The sequence below is a fragment of the Rhagoletis zephyria genome, unplaced genomic scaffold (assembly GCF_001687245.7).
Source record: "Rhagoletis zephyria isolate East Lansing unplaced genomic scaffold, Rhagoletis_zephyria_1.1 Rzeph_scaffold_02530, whole genome shotgun sequence".
NCBI classification, from domain to species: Eukaryota; Metazoa; Arthropoda; class Insecta; order Diptera; family Tephritidae; genus Rhagoletis; species Rhagoletis zephyria.
Window position 1 is genome coordinate 47,319 of NW_016159614.1, and position 21,584 is coordinate 68,902.

The window sequence follows — 21,584 nt, forward strand, 5'->3', positions numbered from 1 at the left end:
AATATTACTGTCAAACGAAAAAATATTAAGAAACATTTAGTTCGACATTTAGAATATTAAGTTTTAAGGAACTATTACAATAGGATATCAATCGAAATATTTTCTAAACTACATGCGGGAGGATTACTTGAATTAAGGAATTTTGTAATACCTATCACAGTATTGATTTCAGATGAGGTTTAATAAATGGTAGTAGAAAAATATTTTGAGTAGGGTTGCCATCTGTTTAAAAAATCGAACTTAATTAAATTAAAGAATTTTCTGAGTTTTTTGAAATGAGTTATTACAATAGGGGCATCAATCGAAATGGTCTTGAAAAGGTTTTATTTCTAAGCTACATGTAACAGGGTGGCTATTTGAAAAATCAAATTCAATTTGAATTATGGGAATTAGGTCATTCAAATGCATACATATATGTACATTAAAGTGGTCCAAAAGTGTATGTAAAAAAATAAGGTCACATTTTTCAAGCCGCTAGCCCTAGGATTATTTTATACCAAAAAAAAAATATAACCCTATTTTTTTATTTTGAAAAAAAAAGAACAAATTAGGGTGTGCTCAAAGCGCTCAAAGTTTTCAATGTATTTTATATGGGGGAAAAACAACTTTTCGTAGAAGTAGTGTAGAATTCCTGAAAATCAATATTTTTCGATCGGAAAAGTTTGCTTATCTTCAGGAGATTCCCGGTAATAATACCCAATTGTTCCTTTAACAACTTTTTCATGGTAACTATATTCTATAGGTCCTAGAAAATGCAATGGGGGGACCAATAAAAAATCTTTAATCATAAAAAATGGTTAAATAAAAAATTGGATATTAATATTTGAAGTCTCCTGAAGAGAACCAAGGTTTTACGATTGAAAAATATTGATTTTCAAGAGTTTTATACCATTTTTACGAAAATTTGTGTTTTCTCCATATAAAATACATGGAAAACTTTGAGCGCTGTGAGCACTCCCCAAATATTTTTTGATTTCAAAATGAAAAAATAGGGGTATATTTATTTTCGGTTCAGAACAATCCTAGGGGGTGGCGGCATTAAAATTCCGACTTTATTATTTTGGACCATTCTAATGTACATATGTATCACAATATAAGGCCTGTATGCAGCTCTCAAGAAAAGCAAAAACTCCATATAAAATGACGTACAAGAAATGGCTAAGAAATTTTCTTGAGTCAAATTTTCTTAAGGCAGTACGCAGTTCTTAAGAAATTTACTACGCTTTCTACTACGGTTTTCTAAAGTTTTTTGTGAAAAAAGAGCACAAGGCAACCCAGGTTTGCAACAGAAATATATGCCCGTTCCATTATTTCTTGAGGAAAGAGTGAGGCAGCAGGCTGTGAGGTATCAAATATGTCAAAATTCCTTGGACACACACGCGAAATAATGGCAATTTTTTCTTGACCGTTTTCTTGAGAGCTGCATACAGGGCTATAGGCGGCAAGTGAAAAAGTTCAAGGAGGCTGTCACCTGTTTAAAAAGTTTATTTCAAACTATTTAATAACTTGAATGAATTATTACAATCAGGGTTGCCACTGACGAAAAAAATAAATACTTACCATCTACTTGAAAAAATCTACCAAATCTGGTAAATATCTACCAATAACTTTTTTTTAGTTATTTTAAGTCCTATAGTTTGTTATTTGTTTAGCTATTTCATTAAGAATTAAAATTATTTTTAAAGAATTTTTTATTTAACCAATTACATGGTATTTGAGGGTCATATTAATGGCATATTGGCTAACTTCCAAAACGTATCAATAAAATGATTGCATACTGTTATACTGCGGTATTCAAACTGTTTGTTTATGCAGAGTTGCGAAACATTGCAACCATGTACATACATAGCATATTTTAAATATTCAATAAAAATTTGTGTGAATGAAACACTAACGCAAATCTATCTATATATATAATACGCGAAGGCATTTTTTGTTCCGCATAAAAGATCTGCGCCGTTCGTTCGATTTTCTTAAATTAGGTGTCAAATTAAAAGGCATGCACTTCAGATATGCAACAAGGTTTTACTTTTTTGAAAAAAGTTGCCACCTTTTAAAAAATTATATTTAAATTATCTAAAAAAAAAAATATGGTATCAATGGGTATCAATGGAAATGGTTTCGAAAATCTTTCTTTCTTAACTAAACTCTAAGAGGGTTGCTACTTGTTTGAAAAATCAGATTAAATAGGGGAAAAATTCCAAGAATTGGGTGCCAAACTAAAGGGGGTTCAGAAGGTAGTAGTTCGAAAATATTTTGCCACCTATATGTCGAATTTAGTTAACTTATCCAAAAGTTATATGATATATAGTGGTTAAACGAAATAATGTTAAGAAGGCTTTAGTTAAAACATTCAGAATATTTTTGAAATATTAGAAGAGGGTTGCCACATGTCTAAAAAATTATTTAAAATTTTGAAAGAAGTCAAACGAATTATTAAAATATGGGTATCAATCGAATGGGTTTGAAAAATCTTTACTTCTGAACTATATTTAGCGGAGTTGCCACATCATTGTTGCCACTTCGTCCTTTTTCAGGCCAAATTTAGCTTTTTTTGAATGCATTTAGCCTCAAAATAAGTGATTTAGCTTTTAGCTTTTTTTTTAAGCTTTCTCTTAATTTCATTTGGCTTTTTCTAGCCTTTTTTTATTTTTTCTTACTAAGGTTCTTTATTGAATCGATATTTAGAAAAAAATATTTATATCATAAAAAAATGTGTTATGGTAACTCTAAAAATAGTAATAGATAAATAGATTCACAGAAAAATTTGTTTATGGTAACTCTGAAAATAGTAAGCACAAAAAAGTTATCGACTATCGTAAAGGGCGAACCGGTTTGCGTATCACTATTAGTTGGTATTTTTTAACTGAGTGGCGTCGGAAAAGAGCTGTGCTTTGTGCTACGAATTTTTTAATTTTAACCTCAACCAATGGATAGGTAAATTTCAGTAGATCTCAAACTGTATTGTCTCTTTTAATGGTTTTTTTGTTAAAGATATTTGACGAAGCGATCGGTTGAAGAAATTTCGCATGGAAGTAGCGCCAGTGATTCTGATTGTGAAATACATATGAGTGCAGTTTATGTTTTAGAAAATATAAACAAAAACCGCGAAAAGAATGGTTTCTGGATGGCTTATAGTTTATATTTTGAAGTTTGTCTACTTTATAAAATTGAAATTTTCAGAGCAACTACAACGCTAAAAGTAAATCCTTTTAATTTTTGTATCATGGTTATGTACGTATAAAGATTTATGCCAAATTGTTATGTTTGAAACTCAACAAATTTGAAAAAGAAAGCAAAAAATTATTTTTTGTTTTTAGCCATTTTTAGCCTTTTTTTGGAGACAATCTAGCTTTTTTCTTAAAAAAAAGTCTGGCAACACTGATCGCAATGTTAGACGAAGAATATCTTAGCGCGAAAGTGGTTTTGAAGAGGGGTGCCGCCTGTTTAAAAAGTCGAATTTAATTAACTTTTACGCAAGTTATTTGAAATATGAAGGGAAAGGGTGTTAACAAAACTTTAGTTTGAACATTTAGAATGTTAGAAAAGGGTTGCCACGTGCTTATAAAGTGACATTCAAATTAAATATATAAAAAATAAAAATGGGTATCATTGGAATGATTTTGAAAGGGCTTTATTTCTGAAATGTATTCAGGAGGGTTGCCACCTGTTTAAAAAATCCAGCTCGTTTTAAATTAGGGCAATTACCTAATTCAAATGTGTTTTAAAATTTGTTTAGAAATCTTTAGCTTGAACACTATAAATATTTTTTGGGTGTTTTATGAGGGTTGCCACCTGCTCAAAAATTCAAATTGTTTAAAAAGTCAAACTAATTATTAAATAATGGGGGTTAATTGTATTGGGGTTGAAAAGGCTTTATTTCTTAAATATATTTAGGAGGGTTGCCACGTATTCATAAGGTGCATTCAAATTATTTAATAAGTTGGTTGAAATTTTAAAGGATGGATATCAATCAAAATGGGTTTGAAAAGGCTTTCAGGTAGATTTCGCTTCGAACTCAAGTTAAACTTTGTAGAAGTTTACTCGAAAATAAATTAAATAACCTGAAAATAAAGACCTTGCCTTATTTGAGATTATAAACTTTTTATCGATTTAAATTTTGATAATATTAAAAACCTACTCTGTGACTGCACAAATTTAGAAGAAATATGACATTCGAATCGTTTATATCTTACTAATATTTGGAATAGTTTGAAGGTTTTTGAAATCCTGTTTGGGCGTTTTAACGTTCATTTTTGGTGGTGGAAGTCATATGACATGGTCTGTACTTGGAGTAGATACTCTGCTAAATGCACAACCTGCGTCCATTAAAACCTCCAATACACATTAAATTAATGTTTTTAAAATGTATGTAGATATTCTGCTGTGATATTTATGTACTAGTATGCGAGGCCTTTGGCAGCGATGTGTTGATCAGCTACTATTTATTCGTAGCTCGTGTAGATTTTAAACAGATTAAAAGGGAACACGGCATGTTAACTGAGTGTTTTTTTTTTCACGCGTTGTTCCAACAAATAAAAAAAAAACATTTTACTGCTTCGATTCGGTTTTTCTAACAGCCAATTAGGAACTCAGAAAAAAAAGTCATGCGAAAAAAATTAGTTATACTAAATGTACGCGTGAATGTCGGCTTAAGCTCGCAAAATGAATTACGTAAACCGAAAATTTTGAGCGCTGTAAAGCTAATTATCAAATTTATTCAGAGTGTCAAACCAAGTTATTTATGTCAATCAGTGTTAATGAAAACATCAATTGCCACTGATTTTTTAAGCAATATAATGTATGCATTAAGGTGATCATATGAGTGGAAGAAAAATAAATTTAATTTTATTTAAAATATCATGAAGTATGGCAATAAGGGTAGCCTGAACAGTAAGGTTCATGCCATGCAACTTGCAATAGCAACTGATGCCCTTTATTTCAATTTGAAGCATTAGATACATAAGATTTACAAACATCTTTTTTAGTACAACAGGAAGGTACAACACCAAAAATTATAAATTAAATTCGTAATGATCAATCTAAAGCATTTCTCAGTGATGAGAGGTGTCGCATGGTATCGGCTTTCATTTCATCAAATTTCAAATCTCCCTGTAACCTCAAAAAATAAAACCTGTGCACATCTATGTAGAATCCCAGTTCTTTAATTTGACTTCTCATTTTGGAAATTCGAAATAACGGTGCAGATGGCAACTCTAATTAAAAATATTATCAGCCTATAGTTTTCTTAAAACTCTTTCGTTTGACACTAATACTTCTTTTTTTTATTTATGTATCTTTCGTATAAGTAGAACAAATTCGACTTTTCAGGCAGGTGGCAACCCCTTTAAAAGCATTTTCAAACTGAAATTTTTCGCTTGGCATTGTTGTACATATTTCAATTAACTGATGAATTAAGTTGAATTAAATTTTTTAAGCACATGGCAACTTTCCTAAAGACAGTTTAGAAATAAATTATTTTCAAACCCATTTCGATTGATACCCATCTTTTGACAATCCATTTAACTTATTAAATAATTTGAGTTTAATTTTTTCAACAAAAAAAAAACAAAAATTCAATATAAAGCTATCTTATTTATAATTAAACTAAATACGACTTTCAAAACAAGCCGCAACCCTCTTAGAAATTATTTTCGAAATAAAATTGCATTAAATATTTTTCGTCTGATATTGTTATAAATATTTCAAATAACTGATGAATTAAGTGGAAATTGATTTTTTAAACACGTGGCAACCCTCCTAAAAATAGTTCTGAAATAAAGGATTTTAAACCAATTTCCATCGATAACCATCGTTTGGTAATTAATTTAACTTATTAAATAATTTTAGTTTAGCCCTTTAAACTGGGGCAACCATCAAACATATCAAAAATATTCTAAATTGTCAAACTAAGTATTTCTTGAACCTCTTTCATTTGACTTCCATTGTTAATATTTCATATAACTTGGGTATAAGAGTATTCAATTCGACTTCTCAACTAGATGGCAACCCAATTCAAAATATTTCCAAACTGCTACCCTGTTAAACCTCTCTTGTCTGACACCCAAATAGCGATACCTTATTCACTTACCAAATTCCTTTAATTAGAATTGAATTACATTTTTTTAACATGTGGCAACCCTCCTTTATGTAGTTAAGATATAAAGCCTTTTTAAAACCATTTCGACTGATACCATTTCGATTGATATTTAATAGTTGATTTAACTTTTTAACGGATATGATGGCATTGATTTTTAAATAATTTGAATTTAGTTGTTTAACAGCTGGCAACTCTTCCAAAAAATAAAATCAGTTTGCACATCTACAGGCCAAGCGCTTTAATTTGACACCCCATTTATGAAAATCAAACGAACGGTGCAGATATTTATGCTGCACAAAAAATGCCTTCGCGTATTATATATATACATAGATAAATATTAAACAAATCACATCCAAAAGGAAAAACAAAACAAAACAAAGTAGAAAATAAACTGGTACAACTGAAAAATTACACAGACTCGCACAGTGGTTCGGATCGCAAATCTAGCTGGACGAAACTATATAAACAAANTAGACTCGCACAGTGGTTCGGATCGCAAATCTAGCTGGACTAAACTATATAAACAAATACTCGTTGATGGATCTTTACACCCCTTCTTACCTAGGGGATTTTTGGGTCGCTGATTACGAATCTGAAGTCACTTATCAAAAATTCAAAATGGCGGATCCAATATGGCGGACGAAAATTAAAAAAAATTGGTAGGTTTCTATGTAACTGGGTATCCGAGGGTTTTCTGGGTTGCTGGTTACGAATCTAAAGTCATACTTAATTTACTTTATTTCGGAACGAGCATCTTCATCAGATATTTCTTTCAATTTACTAATCACATAATCACGGACACCTTGTTGTCTTTTAGAAGTTTCAGCAACACTTCTCCAAATGTCAAACAACTCACTTCTTAAGATTTTATTTACCATGACTAAAATTTAAGATCACAGCAAATTTTACACAAATAAATTTCAGAAAAAAATTTTATAACAGCGCTTAAAGATTTGCATGCCTGTTGTATAATTTTTTAATTTCAGAAAGCAGAAAATTCGCGAGGTACTATTTTTTTTNCTAAAATTTAAGATCACAGCAAATTTTACACAAATAAATTTCAGAAAAAAATTTTATAACAGCGCTTAAAGATTTGCATGCCTGTTGTATAATTTTTTAATTTCAGAAAGCAGAAAATTCGCGAGTTACTATTTTTTTTAACTCTTACATAACCAAAGTTTTTATAACTCCAAGTATTTTTCCGTTTTAACACACAACCCCTACCCCCTCCACATACCCCTTCCCCCCTCTCCCCCATGGATCCGCCACTGATCTAATATTTATATTCAGATACNTTGTTTTTCTCAAGCAGTGCTTTTAACCCTCGTAGCTTCGAGCGCAATATCTCGTAAACGCCAAATGCAATAAGCCAGATTGGGGATACGTTTATCGCTGACTAAATCTTTCTGACAAAGGTTAGGGTTACGTTAAGCGGGCAGCTCTGAATAGAATACACTCGAAGGACACAATGGCCCAGTGCGATGGCGAATCCTATCAGTCCTTCTAATAGAGCTTTTCCTAAGATATCTAGGCTCTCAATGAAGTGTGAGGCGGTTTTCTTGGAATTCTGGGAACTCGTAAAGGAAGTGCGGGATGGATTCTATCTCCTCCTCATCTCTGCAGCTTCTGCAGAAACCGTTATACGGGCCACCGAACCTGGCGGCAATGTGATCAAAAGTCCTGTGTAGCGTTAGTATTCCTGTGATAAGCTTAATGTTTGACTTTGAGAGCCGTAATAAATTCTGTGTTCATCATTCGTAGTTTTTCTGTAGAGCTGACTTCAAATTCTTAACACAACATCTTTGGATAGAAGTCCACAATTTCTGAAGGCTCGTAAGAAAATACACAGAAAAATAATGTATTTAAATGTCTTGAGCTTGGCTTTTTCTCCTCTGTGAAGAGCGGCAAACACCTTATCTGACTTATCCTGTTGCAATGAAATTTTAAAACCAATTACGGAAGGGAGCTACAGTATTCAGGGCGTAATTGCGCCAGAGTTACACGGATCTGTTGAGCAGCTGAAGCTCTGGGGCGTGCGGACGACCCGCAAACCTGTCAGGAGGGAGGAGTTCGGAACTTCATATAAGCAAAGCTCTATGTTCCTCACCTACTTAAGCCCTGTACACGTTTCTGAATCTGCCCCGACTTGACGTATTTGCTCAAAAGATAGCCGTTATTGCATTCCTAAGACTTAGAGAGGCAGGTTCCTGTACTCATGGTAAATTCCGCCAAAAAGTCTTGAGACTAAAACAAAACGTGTTATCTATTCTTATACGACACTGTCTAATCGATGTAAAAGCTTTAAGATTTGGAGTGAAGGCGCCGAACTACTGTAGTAGCTGTCGAAGCGAAAAAGAAGAGGAAAGTTAGTAGACGACGACTTCATACGATCGGAAAACCACAAGATAATTTTCAAAGATTCATCTTCTTCTTCGTATTTGGCGCTGTAACCGTCTCAGCGATTATGACCGAGTTCAGCAAAGCACGCCAGTCATTTCTCTACTGTGCGAACTGACGCCAATTGGATATTCAAAGTAAAGCCAAGTCTTTCTTCAGTTTGTCTTTCCATCGCAGTGAGAGCCTACCTCTTACACTGTTACAACTAGCGGGTTCCGAGTTGAATACTTTCAAATCTGGAGCGTCGGCGCCCATTCGGAATTCGGCGCCAGCGGAATCGCTGTATTTTAATCCGCTGCACTATGTCCATGTTATTGTAAAGCCATACAGCTCATCGTTCCATCGTCTGCGGTACTCGGCTGCGCCAATGCACAAAATATTTCCGATGAAAGGGAGTCGCCCAGTCTGAAACCTAAAGGGAACAAAAATTGCATATAGCATTAAAATTGACATATCTTTTGGCTTAAGAGTGGAGGGAACCACTCTCTACAGCCATTCCAACATAACCTTAACTAGCGTACCACCCTAATGTTAGTAAATTAAACCTCACACAAAATTATGAATTTTTTTGCTAGGGAATTATTTCGATTATTCCAGTGGAACTATTAAAAACAATTTTATTCACCGATAAATTTAAAAAGACGATCGCTATGTTCGGCCGCAATAAAAAATCGAAATTTCCTTCAAAAATACTTTAGAATGGACTGAAAAATCACGGGCTATGTTCAGCCACAATAAAAAATCGAAATTTCCTTCAAAAATACTTTAGAATGGACTGAAAAATCACGGGCTATGTTCAGCCACAATAAAAAATCGAAATTTCCTTCAAAAATACTTTAGAATGGACTGAAAAATCACGGGCTATGTTCAGCCACAATAAAAAATCGAAATTTCCTTCAAAAATACTTTAGAATGGACTGAAAAATCACGGGCCCCTATATATAAGATGCATTAATTTAAAAGCACGTGATAATTTCTTTAATGTTTAGAGTCAGAAACAATCAGCACGAATCGGAATATATGTATCTATGTATTTATAACAGAAGCCTATAACGATGGACAAAAAACATTGTAAAAGAATAATAACAAATTATGGTTCTGATATTTCAGGCCCCTAACAGCTCGGCCCCCTCCCTCTCGACGGGCCTGGGTCTAGTTTACATATTTACATATGTATGTACATTGGGGTGGTCCAAAAATTATAGTCGGAATTTACCCACTAGAATCGAAAAAATGTACCCCAACTTTTTTATTTCGAAATCAAAAAAAAAAATCTAGAGGGCGCTGAATGCGCTCAAAGTTTTGTATGTATTTATATAGGGGAAAAAACTACTTTTCGTAGAAATGCTATAGAATTCTTGAAGATCAATATTTTTCGATCGGAAAACTTTGGTTCTCTTCGGGAGACTTCCAATAGTAATACCCAATTGAGAGAGTTTTGTTCGTTTTAAGCGACTCCTAATAATTTTTTTATTTCAAAATTCTAGGGGGTCAGAGCATTAAAATTCTGACTTAAATTTTTGACATGCATTTTTGGACCTCCCTAACATGTAATATGTATATTGGCGACTTTAGTCTTAATTTCGCTTTGATACACAATAAAAGCATGTGTCATTTACAACAAAATAAAAATACAAATGAAACGTACTTACTGAACAAACACCGAGCGCAAAAGTCAACGGACCAAGAAACAATCATGGCGATTCACACCCGGTAATGTGCAAACGACTGTAAGTACTCATACACCTACATACATACATACATACAAATACACATGGGGCGTTCCATACCAAAATGGACGGGGTTCACACTTCATGTGTTTGATTGGTTTCAAAGTTTTAGGGTTGATGGACAAACATAAATAATAAATAAATATGAAATTTGAGCTTGAATAATACATTTATAGAAAGTTTACAGCACAAAAACAAAAACAAATCGATTTAATAGGTTTCCAAATATCTCGAGAACGGGACGAGGAAAAAATAAAAAAAAAATCACAAATTCACCCATCAAAATTCTCTATGAAAAGAAAAAATTTTTAAATTTTTTCTTGAAATATTTTTCGCAAAATTTTTGTTAAAAAAAATAGTTTTTGAAAATATGCCATCTCAAAAAACTGAAAAAATCACAGTGGTGGCTTTGAGTATTGGGCAATATTAAAGTCTACTAATACAGGGTCCACTGTACAATNACACCCATCAAAATTCTCTATGAAAAGAAAAAATTTTTAAATTTTTTCTTGAAATATTTTTCGCAAAATTTTTGTTAAAAAAATAGTTTTTGAAAATATGCCATCTCAAAAAACTGAAAAAATCACAGTGGTGGCTCTGAGTATTGGGCAATATTAAAGTCTACTAATACAGGGTCCACTGTACAATAATTTGAGTTATGAGTTTTTTTTTACATCGAAGTTGAGTAAAATAAGTACAAATTTACATATTTTTTAAATTTTTTTTGGAATTTTTTTGAGTATATGGGTATTTCCATACGTCGCATACGTGACAGTCGTACGTTTCAATGTGATACAAACAAGGAATGCCATTTGTTTTCTTTAGCTTTTTTAGGACATTGTATAGCACATAATTAGCTCTATATTTAACCCAAAATGAAAACAATCGAACTGCTTGGTCCTGAAATATAAGCATTTGTAAGTAGATTTTTTCTTTTCTTACAAAATCGCAAGACTCCGCAAATTTTGGATGGCTATTTTCATGAAACTTATTTTAATATGATTTGGAGCAATTCTAGTTGTTTTTAGATCTTTTTGAATTAATGCAACTTGTTTCAATTTTCTTTTACAACCCCAAGTGTGAAACGTCCATTTCCGTCGTTATATTTTTGTTAATTTTGCTTTTAAATGAATTTTTAACGCAGATGAAACATGTATTTTATGTAGCATATACTTTATATTTTGACTTCAGCGCCAATTCAGGGTGAATTTGTTGGAAATCTATGACTTATTATGTTTCAACTACATACGCCAAATTCGAACCAATCGGACGATAAATACGGGTTTTCGAAATATCTCAACCTTGGCGCCACCTAGGAAGACCATTTTACTCAAACATTATTCTACTTACATAGCCAGTATATATTTTAAAAAGGAGGCAAATCGGCCCGTAAATACGTTAGATATAAGAATTTTATTTTATTTTTGTCGTGGTGGACCTTCCGATGGAAACATCCATATGCAGTTTTGTAGCCCATTACATTTTATTACAATGAAGTACAAATACAAATAAAAATTTGTAAATTTGTACTCATTTTACTCAACTTCGGTGTAAAAAAAATCATAACTAAAATTATTGTAGAGTGCACCGCGTATTACTTAAATATTGCGCAATACTCAGAGCTACCATTGTGATTTAAAAAAAAAAATTGCCATTTTCAAAAACAAAATTTTTATCAAAAAATTTGTGTGAAGAATTTTTCATGAAAAAAAATTTAAAAAAAATTTCTTTTCGTAGAGAATTTTGATGTGTGTATGTGTGATTTTTCAAATTTTTCCATACCCCTTCTCGAGATATTTGGAAAACTATTAAATCGATTTGTTTTTGTTTTTATGTTGTAAAGTTTTTAAAAATGTCAAGCTAAAATTTCATATTTATTTATTATTTATGTTGATCCATCAACCCTAAAAATTTGAAACAAATCAAACATATGAAGTGTGAACGCTGTCCATTTTGGTATGGAACGTCCCACATGTCTGCCTTTAGTACTGCATAAATAATACATAGTATATGGATACTCTTACATTTCCCAACTAAAATCAACAAAAAAAAAACTCAATGCTTTAGCCACTTGTGCCTAGTATATACCCAATGATATTTAAGCTGATATCACATATGGCACCGAGAACCGAACATGCCAATCGACCGTCAAGACAGACCAGTTCGTTGGATGATCGGTTGGCTCGTTGGTTGCTTAATTGTAATTGTCCGTCCATTTAAATATGTGTGGTTCTCTAGTTCATTGGTTGGCTTGTCACAGTGTTTGAGTAAAGTTTTTCACAAATTCCACAATCGCTTTTAGTAGCAATTTTGCTGAGCGCTGTTGAAGCGGTTTTGCGACGGCGCTTTGTATGTTTGATAACGCATACCGCGAAAATGAGATTTTATTATTATTTTACAAATAACTAAGTAAATACATACTCGTATCATTGGTAATCGCATTAAAAATATTATTACGCGGAACTTTCGCTGTCGTAAAATGTCTTTAAAACCAATTGTGTACACAATCATAAAAAGTGTGTGTTCATCAAAAAGACGGAAGCAAGGAGATTAATATTGGGCGTGAAGTGAAATCAGAGAAGAGCGCACGGGGAATTAATGCTATAAATACTTAATTTTTTAGTGACGTCACAATGGGTGTACTTGCTCGTGTGGTTTATTAGTCATGATGGCCAAAGCGACTTTATAGTAATACGAAATGCCACATTCTCGACTCTAGTTAACTCAGTTATTTGTAAAATGAGTGAGATAAAGAAAATCAGTAAACAAAGAACCGTGCAAGCGAAAAGGACGCCTGCACAAAAACCCTGAACTACGAACTGAAGCAATGTGAACCAGAATAGATTGTCGGGTGTTGGCTGGTGGTATAGCATAACGTCTTTTTGAAACTATTTTACCCAGAAGAGTTTGACGTTAGCTGCCGTCACGAACTGGTTTTGTCCTCAAACCGTTTGGCATTAGGGTTGTTGTTCTAGCGGCTACTCACCTCTGCCAAGCTGGTCAAGCTAAACTAAGGGGAGACCCAGGAAATATGCCACTCGAACTGGGTGGGGTTTAGGGAGCATGCGAAGCGGTTTTGTGAGTCGTGAGGTAATTCCTCACACGTCGGGCACTCATTAGGCACATTTGCATTTATCCTACTAATATAGAAATTTTGCTTGCTGAAGTATACAGAGCGAAGTTGAGCTATGGTGGTGCGAGTCTCCCGAAGCAGACGAAGTTCTGTCTCCTTCACGACAACGGCATTAACAGGTCGGAAGTCGGTGTAAGTCTAGACGGATGCCCTATTTTATGTCCTGTCGGTATGCAGTTGGCTCCAGAAGTTGATTGAGGGGAGAAGGTTAGGCTCGTTGCGGTGAAGAAGCGAGAAAGTTCGAAGAGGCAACCGTTTACTTTTGGAGCACAGGTCATAAATTCAAATCCGGGAACAGAAGCCTACAGCGGCTGCTTATGCCAAATACGATTTGGATTTATCGATCACTTTGCTTGAGTTGTATACAGAATGCTTGGGAGTTTCCTCTATGGATCGCATGTGGTGACATTCCAACTAATTTTTCGGCTATGCGCCATAGTTGGAGCACTATCGTGCAATTCGAGTTGAGCTACACAGTGCTTTTCGATTTCTTAACAAAGTGACGCTCCAGTTCGTGTTAGTTTCTGGCTCATTTTCCACTAAAGCCTCTATGGCCGAGAACCCAAATCAGTAGTCATCTAATTAGCGAACCCAGCCATTGACAGTCCTTGATTGTTTTAGAGTTTGCCATCGTTGACGCCAGCTGCAAGGGTGCTGCTGAAACATATAAAAATACGCCTGCCTTTTGTATCGTATACCAGATATTTTTCTAAGCCCAGTACCTTTGCTTAAAAGATGCTGATATTGCTAGATTTAAAGGCATTTAGCGGTTGACGGAATACCCTTGCACCCGCGACAAACTTTGATTTTCACCTATTGCTGCATAGTCTGTTCTACCATTCTTAGGTATCTTACAAGAAAATTTCAACAGGAAGGAGCTGCTTCTTTCTGTAAAAAAAATTAGTTCGGGTTTTTTCGAGTTTAGACTGGACATCCTTAAGTCAATCTGACACCTTACTTGACATTGAACGGCTCGGAGAGGTTCCGACGGAGCTGTTGTATTGCTCGACGTCATTTTACACAGCCGTATTAGTTTCGCAAGGAGCTCGAATTCGGATGTCACGGCGTCGGTTGTGATTGCAGCTTTTCGACGTTAAGCTTTCCTTCCATATTTGGGCGCACATTTTTTGCTGCACAGACGCGTGTGCGTATCTTTGCTGCAACAATATAGTTCTGAGTCAATGTTTGGAACTCGGAGTATACGTACGTCTAAAGCTCTATCACAACAACCATGTAGCTTGATGGATCTCATTATGCTGGAACCTGGTACTGCATACTACTATGTTTCAGGCCCTGCCGAAGTCCGTCAGCCTCATCCCGTTATCGGAAGTTGCGGAGGCTGATATTGACATCGCCAAGCACGACTTTGATATCAGGACGGGGAAGTGAAAACCTCGTCCTTCTCTTCCATCGGGTTGTTGGCGCAAATGAGCGAGATGTTGAAATATCGCTTTGTTGCGGATTTTGGCTAGACGTTCATCCACGGGGGTGAACGACAGTACGCGACGACGGAGTCCCTCTCCTAACATACATCCAACACAAAGTTTACGATGCTTTACATGGCAGCAGTAGTGGACGCCGCAAACCCTCACGCTTTTTTGCCTTGCCCCGTTGATCTCATATCTTGGAGCGCGGTGATATTGGTCTTTGTCTTTACGAGGATATCAACCAGACGTGAAGAGGCACCTTACGCCGTTAGGCTCCGGATATCCTCGATGAATTCCCTTAGAGGACAATGGCTTAAATCGTTTTGCCGTGGTCGCAATCAAAACAAGGTGGCTTCAGACGAGGTTCTGTGGTTGTTTTCAGTGAAGGTTGCTCTTACGTGGAGGGTTCCAGCACAAAATTTCTCTACACTTCAGATAACTCTGCAACCCCCTCCCCTGGTGGGGGTGGTGGGGTAGGGGGAGGAAGGGGCGAACCGATAAAAAATTCTTTCTTGGAGTTGGTACTCGGACCAGAGATCAATATTTGGTCCTACCGGCCCGCTAAGACTAGAATTATACCACTTGCGAAATGACCAATTTTTTTTTTAAATACACCGCCGTATCTAGAGAACTATATTCTCTAAGATATGCGAGAGTAGACTGGTTTGAGGTCCGCCAAATACAAACCACGTATGAGGTGGCACAGACAAAAATTTAATTCAGTCACCTCGACGACATGTTTTCAATTGTCAACAAATCAGGCGTTTCAAATACAAATATTTGTACATATGTACTCCATTATATCTGCGTACACCTTCTTTTTTTAAATATTCACGATGTTTTGCAAGAAATAATTTTTTTATTGTTTTTGTGCAAAAATATGATTCATTAAATTTTAAACATTTCACTCAGATTTTCTAAACAAAAATTCTGGTACATATGCAGTTTTATAGTCCGTTCAATTTTAGTATAACAATGTACGTATTTTCTTCCATATAAAAAAAGTTCGCTCATACCTTGTATGGAGAAATATGGCAAGAGCCGTCAGCAAAAAAGAAATATTAAAAATCAACGCGATTTTTTAGCCACTTCAAACTTGTATTGAAAATTAGTTAAATTTGCCTTAATTTTGTATACAGATTGAAACCTTGATTTATTTGGCTTTGTGTATTCCATAAACCATGTTTTCGTAAAAAAAATAACAAAAAAAGTATAGCTTGCAAAACATTGGGAATAAAAATAAAGAGGGTGTACGCAGACATAGTGGTGTGAGTGTATATCAAATCAGGCGTGCCCTCCGTGCACATGCATACTTACCACCACCTGCTAGGACGCACGTTCGATGGCTTTACTAAAGCAGGGAGCACCGATTTGTATATGTTGACAGTGACAGAGTGGTGTTCCTACGATTTTTTTTATTGGGCTGAACTCCTTTTTTGTTAAACATTTCTAGACAAAGTGATTAATTTAATTAACACGGTGTGTAAATTTGCATTCATTAAGAGAGGAAACTGGTTACCTATCTTAATATGCGCAAATTTAAAAATTTTTTTTAGAGTGTACATAGTGGAAACTTCCCAACTAACTGCCATACCTAAACAAAAGCGTTGGGCGGAGCGTTTTCTGACACCTAGCGTTAACGCCGAAGTGCCATACCAAAACAAAAGCTTCAACGCTACGCCAAATGTTTGTAACACGAAAATTACAGTTTCGCCGTTTTCTGCAGCCAACTTCAATACCTAATGCCCTGTCAAAATCTGATTTTCAAACAGCTCAGCGTTGACGCCGCGTTGTTTCGTTATGCTTCATACAAATTGTATGGTCATGAGAATTTTTTGACAGCCGGACAACGCTGACGCTTTTGTTTAGGTATGGCAGTAAGAGAGTTCATGGTGAAGCGTCTTGCTCGAAACCAAAACGAAGAGTTAAAAATTAACTGTAGTTCTAAATAAATTAATTAGCATTCTCCTCAACAGAGACTCACTAAATATTGTATACATTAGGTGGCCCAAAATGCATGTCAAAAAGTAAAGTTGGAATTTTTAGGATTGTTCTATACCGAAAAATATACCCCTATTTCCTTATTTTTAAATAAAAAAATATTTACAGGTCGCTAAAGGCGCTCAAAGTTTTCCTCGTATTTTATATGGAAGAACACGACTTTTCGTAGAAAATCAATATTTTTCAATCGCAAACGTCTGTTTATCTTGAGGAGATTCCCAATAATAATACACAATTGTTTATTTAATCTTTTTTCCATAGACCAATAAAAAATCTTTAGTATTAACAAATGGTTAAATGAACAATTGGGTATTGTTATTGGAAGTCTCCAGAAGAGAACCAGAGTTTTACAATCGAAAAATTGTATTTTCAAGAGTTCTATACCATTTCTACGAAAAGTGCTTTTTCCCCATAAAATACATGGACAGCTTTGAGCGCTTTGAGCGACCTCTAAATATTTTTTGATTTAAAAATAAAAAAAGGGTATAGTTTTTTCGGTATGGAACAATCCTATGGAGTGAGAACATTAAAATTCCACTTTTCTTTTTTTTTGACCACCCTAATGTACATACATATGTACAGTTTTACTAATACAAAGAACAAAACTTAAGATTCTATATAAAATAAAACCCGACAAAGTGAAAAAATAAAAATACACCGGCAGTTTACGATTCGCAAAAGCTAATTTAGAACAAGAAAAAAAACCTGTATCAAAAAATAACTGCAACTCTTAGTACGGTACGCCCACTAGAGATTAATTAAAATTCATAATTTTCCGTACCGGAAATAATTTACAAATTGTATGTAAAAGTACAAACAAAATGAAATTGTTATTGAAAGTAAATTCAGAAAAGGCTCGCAAGCGATTTGGCATCCCAGCGAATTTGCAAACCTCATCAGCGAATGCAACGGCTGTCACAATAAAACGTTAGTACTGATTTGTGTACATATTCATTTTTTTGCTTATTATTTGTTAGTGAGTAATGTTTTTAGTAATAAAAAATAATGACTGGGCAGCTCTAAGTAAATGTTTTTATAAAACGAAAATAAACATTTTTAGGGCTTTCGCTATCTGTAGAAATTTAATTATTTAGTTAATTTTATTTTTATTATTTAAATTGACCTTTACACACAGAGTTTGAAACTACTGTACATGCGCATGTATTATGTATGCGTATTTATGTATTATTTTTACACAAATAAATTATTTACATTCAAAGGGACCGAGAATTTAAATTATGCATTTTTTCACAACCGGTTGCGGAGGCTTAGATCAAAATATGCCTACGAAAGTACTACAAGAGCTCTACGTGACTCGCAATAGTAGAAATAAATTATTATTTCCTTTTTTATGTTATATATATTTATCACTTCTCTTATATGTAAAAAATGTTGTATCTTATTGTACTATTTAATTACTTTTGAATAAATTGAATTGAATTACAATTGAAAATTAGTTTCAATTGACTGGTAACTTAGCATCTTTGATCGGGATTCAACGTCTAGTTTTTGGAACACAAGTTGAGCATAGTATAAGTATCCAATAACATGCACGTCTATATTAGGGTTGGTTGATTAGTTTAAGTGGATTGTCACCCTGTTGGCAAGCAATTGACAAGTTTGCCATTTTGATTCTACAACTCGTGCAACCTACATATAGTCATGTGGCGGCTTTAACAAATTTCGGTACATACGGATGGTTTGCCGAGTGTCTTTAGCTTAGTCCTTGGGACGGCTGGACACTCGCACAGGAAGTGTTTGACTCTCTCTTTTGAGTCCGGGTCATCGCAACTGCGACAGAACCTATTTAAGGGCAGTCCTATCCTTTCGGCTTTTAGGCATTTTTTTGCTCATTCCGAAGAGAGATTTGGTTTTATGTGGTTTGTAGGACACCCAGGGTAATCTTGTAAGATCCACATCTGCTTGGCCTTCGAGTAATACATTTTGGTAATTTTTCTCTTTATCTCCCTGAGCGAGGCGCCCATGTCCACCGCGCGGGACACATTCAGTGCAGAGCCGCTCCTTGCTAGTTTGCCCGCTGCTTCGTTTCCGTAAATTTACCTATGTGTGAAATATAGGCGAGTTCTCTCCTACATTCATTGATATCTAACAGAGGTAGAACCCTGAATGGCCACTTGGCTATCCGAGAGGGTATTCACCTGCGTTCTCTCCGGTACATTCTCTTTGATGTACCTTACTGCCTTCTTAACCGCAAACGTTTCAGCTTGTAAAACGTTTGCTTAGTCTGGTAGGCGGCGGGATAGCTTTAGGTTATATTGCTCAATCAAAACCCCTACATCAATTCCTCATTCTGGTGGTCTAGTCTATTTCCATATTGCGAGACTTGTCGCAAGGAATGTAAAATTTGGTTTGTGGAATTTCCGTTAATGCCACTAGTTGCTGGGTGCCGAAGAGTCGAGGCTCAGCGTTCTCTTCTTTGGCAGCCATAGTTAGGTCATTCGAGCTGAAATGAGTTCAAATACATTTGTTGATATAATAAGAAGTGATTGGCGCTCACACATATGTTAGTGTTTGGCTGAGTTTCTCCTCCGATTTTTGGCGTGCGCCTTGATGTTGTCACATGACGGTAGAATGAAACACCCAGGCGACCATTGAACACATGACAGAACTCACCCTTGCTCCGCGGGATATCCAGGGAGGAACCAGAGTAGCCGTGATCCATACATACATATACATGGTATTCTCTGCTCAAACTTCCATCACGACTGTACTCCCGGCAGCAGCGATAACACTCGTCTGTTATCGTCGCATTCTGAGAGAAAATTAGAATAGGGAGAAAGGAGCATAGCCACCAGACTCTCGCATTCAACCAGGGGCCACTGGTTTCAATGGACATTAGCTCCGTGTTCGGTTGAGAAGTACAGCAGAAGGAGCCCTGTCGGCAACCACAGCAGTCATTTGCTTTTTCTTCTTTTCTGAGTAAACGAAGCCCATTTCTGGGCGATTTTTGGCAGGGTAGTATTTCCCATATTCTAAGTAATATTTTCAAATCGAATAATAATATGACTTTTGAATTACTGGGGACCGTAAACACCGTAATTGTTTCCCAGCTCCTTAGTCGTGCTGCAGCTTTTCTGTGCCACTGCATAGCCCAGATTCACAGCAATGAACTCCCGTTTCGCGTGAACATTTGATTAGTTAATTTTAGAGTTACATAAATATTATTGCTCCTTATTCCATACTTAGATTTTCGCAAATGATTTATTCTTCTAAGAAATCAGCACCATCTAATTTTACGCAATATTTTCTTTTTAGGAATCAATCAAAACCGCACTACTGAAAATACCTCCATTTTACAAAAACTATCAACGTCTTCCAAACTTTTAATATTGCTCATTGTTGTGGTAGTAATTGTAGCTGGAGTAATTATTTACATTGAGATAGAACAAAACAATAGAAAGCCAGATCCCGGACCCATACTGTTCGGCAATAGCTATGAGCATGGCACGTGTAAGTATTTTGAAAGAGTTCGAAGACAAAAGAAATATGCAAACTTCAATACGATTACTAATATTTGTACATTAGGGTGCATCACTATATATACAAAAAAAATCAGTACTGTTTTTTCCATCGCAAAAATCTTTCGATAAAAATTTAAGATTTGCATGAACTGAACCGATTTGAATATACTTACCTCCAAAAATCGAATTTTTTATAAACAACTAAAATAAGTTTTAAAAAGAATTTTTTTTTTCGGAAGCATCACCTCAGATGATATAAAAGTTTAATTTTAAAATATTTGCATAAAAATGTTTAACAAATTTATTAACGTCATCAAAATAATGAGATTTTTGCTAGTATTTTTAAATCGGTACAGCGCACGTAAATCTCAATATTTTTCCGAAATAATTTCAAATAAAAGAAAATAACAAATTTTATGATTCCGTCGTGAAAACCGCAATTTATTTGGTGCGACACCCTAATGTAGGTACATACATATGTATGTATATATATCTGTGGACTTTTGGCAAAAATTGTTACTTTCGACCTGTAACCTTTTAATAATTATTTTTTTAAATTTCTTTTTATGCATATTTATTTTAAAAATTGTTTTAATGAATATGCTTTGATTAATATATCNAAATATTTTTCCGAAATAATTTCAAATAAAACAAAATAACAAATTTTATGATTCCGGTGTGAAAACCGCTACTTTTTTGGTGCGACACCCTAATGTAGGTACATACGTACGTACATATATCTGTGGACTTTTGGCACAAATTGTTACTTTCGACCTGTAACCTTTTAATAATTATTTTTTAAATTTCTTTTTATGCATATTTATTTTAAAAATTGTTTTAATGAATATGCTTTGATTAGTATATCATGTTTTTTCCAATAGTCCACAGATACACTGCGTTTTAACCATCATTTTGAAGAAATTTTTATTTTAAGTATCTTAGTTCCGAATTTAGGAAATGGACATCTGGTGATCGATCGCGATCAATGGGGCGCCTCGGAGTTGGCTAAAAATTTGAAAATACCACTTAAACATCCAATACCATATGTACTCATCACACACATAGGCGTCCAGTCGAAACCATGTGAAAATGTATACAGATGCTCGATTAAAATGCGTACAATACAAGACTCAGCAATTGCGGAAAAAAATCTACCCGACATACAGGCGAATTTTTATGTGAGTTGCATTTAGTTATATAAGCTACTTGTAAGTTAAGTATTTATGAAACTATTTTGACTTACTACTATTAGTGTTTGCCGCCAGTATTTTTGCTGTGAAATCAAGCCAGTAATTTATATTTCCCATGTTTTTC

At 34.7% G+C, this 21,584-nt stretch overlaps 1 protein-coding gene across 5 annotated transcripts in view; it reads left to right on the plus strand.

Moving 5' to 3' along the window:
• Window positions 1–21,584, plus strand: part of PGRP-LA (Peptidoglycan recognition protein LA) — a 48,403-nt gene that overhangs the window by 20,332 nt on the left and 6,487 nt on the right. The window contains exons 1-4 of one of the 5 annotated variants that reach the window (XM_017621622.1): window positions 12,398–12,636; window positions 17,371–17,715; window positions 20,065–20,259; window positions 21,213–21,448. In XM_017621622.1, the coding sequence (XP_017477111.1) occupies window positions 17,610–17,715; window positions 20,065–20,259; window positions 21,213–21,448 (537 nt within the window). In that variant the 5' untranslated portion in view covers window positions 12,398–12,636; window positions 17,371–17,609. Of the gene's footprint in view, window positions 1–12,397; window positions 12,637–17,370; window positions 17,716–20,064; window positions 20,260–21,212; window positions 21,449–21,584 lie in introns of those variants that run through there. The other 4 variants (XM_017621623.1, XM_017621624.1, XM_017621625.1 and 1 more) reach the window with 4 other exon arrangements.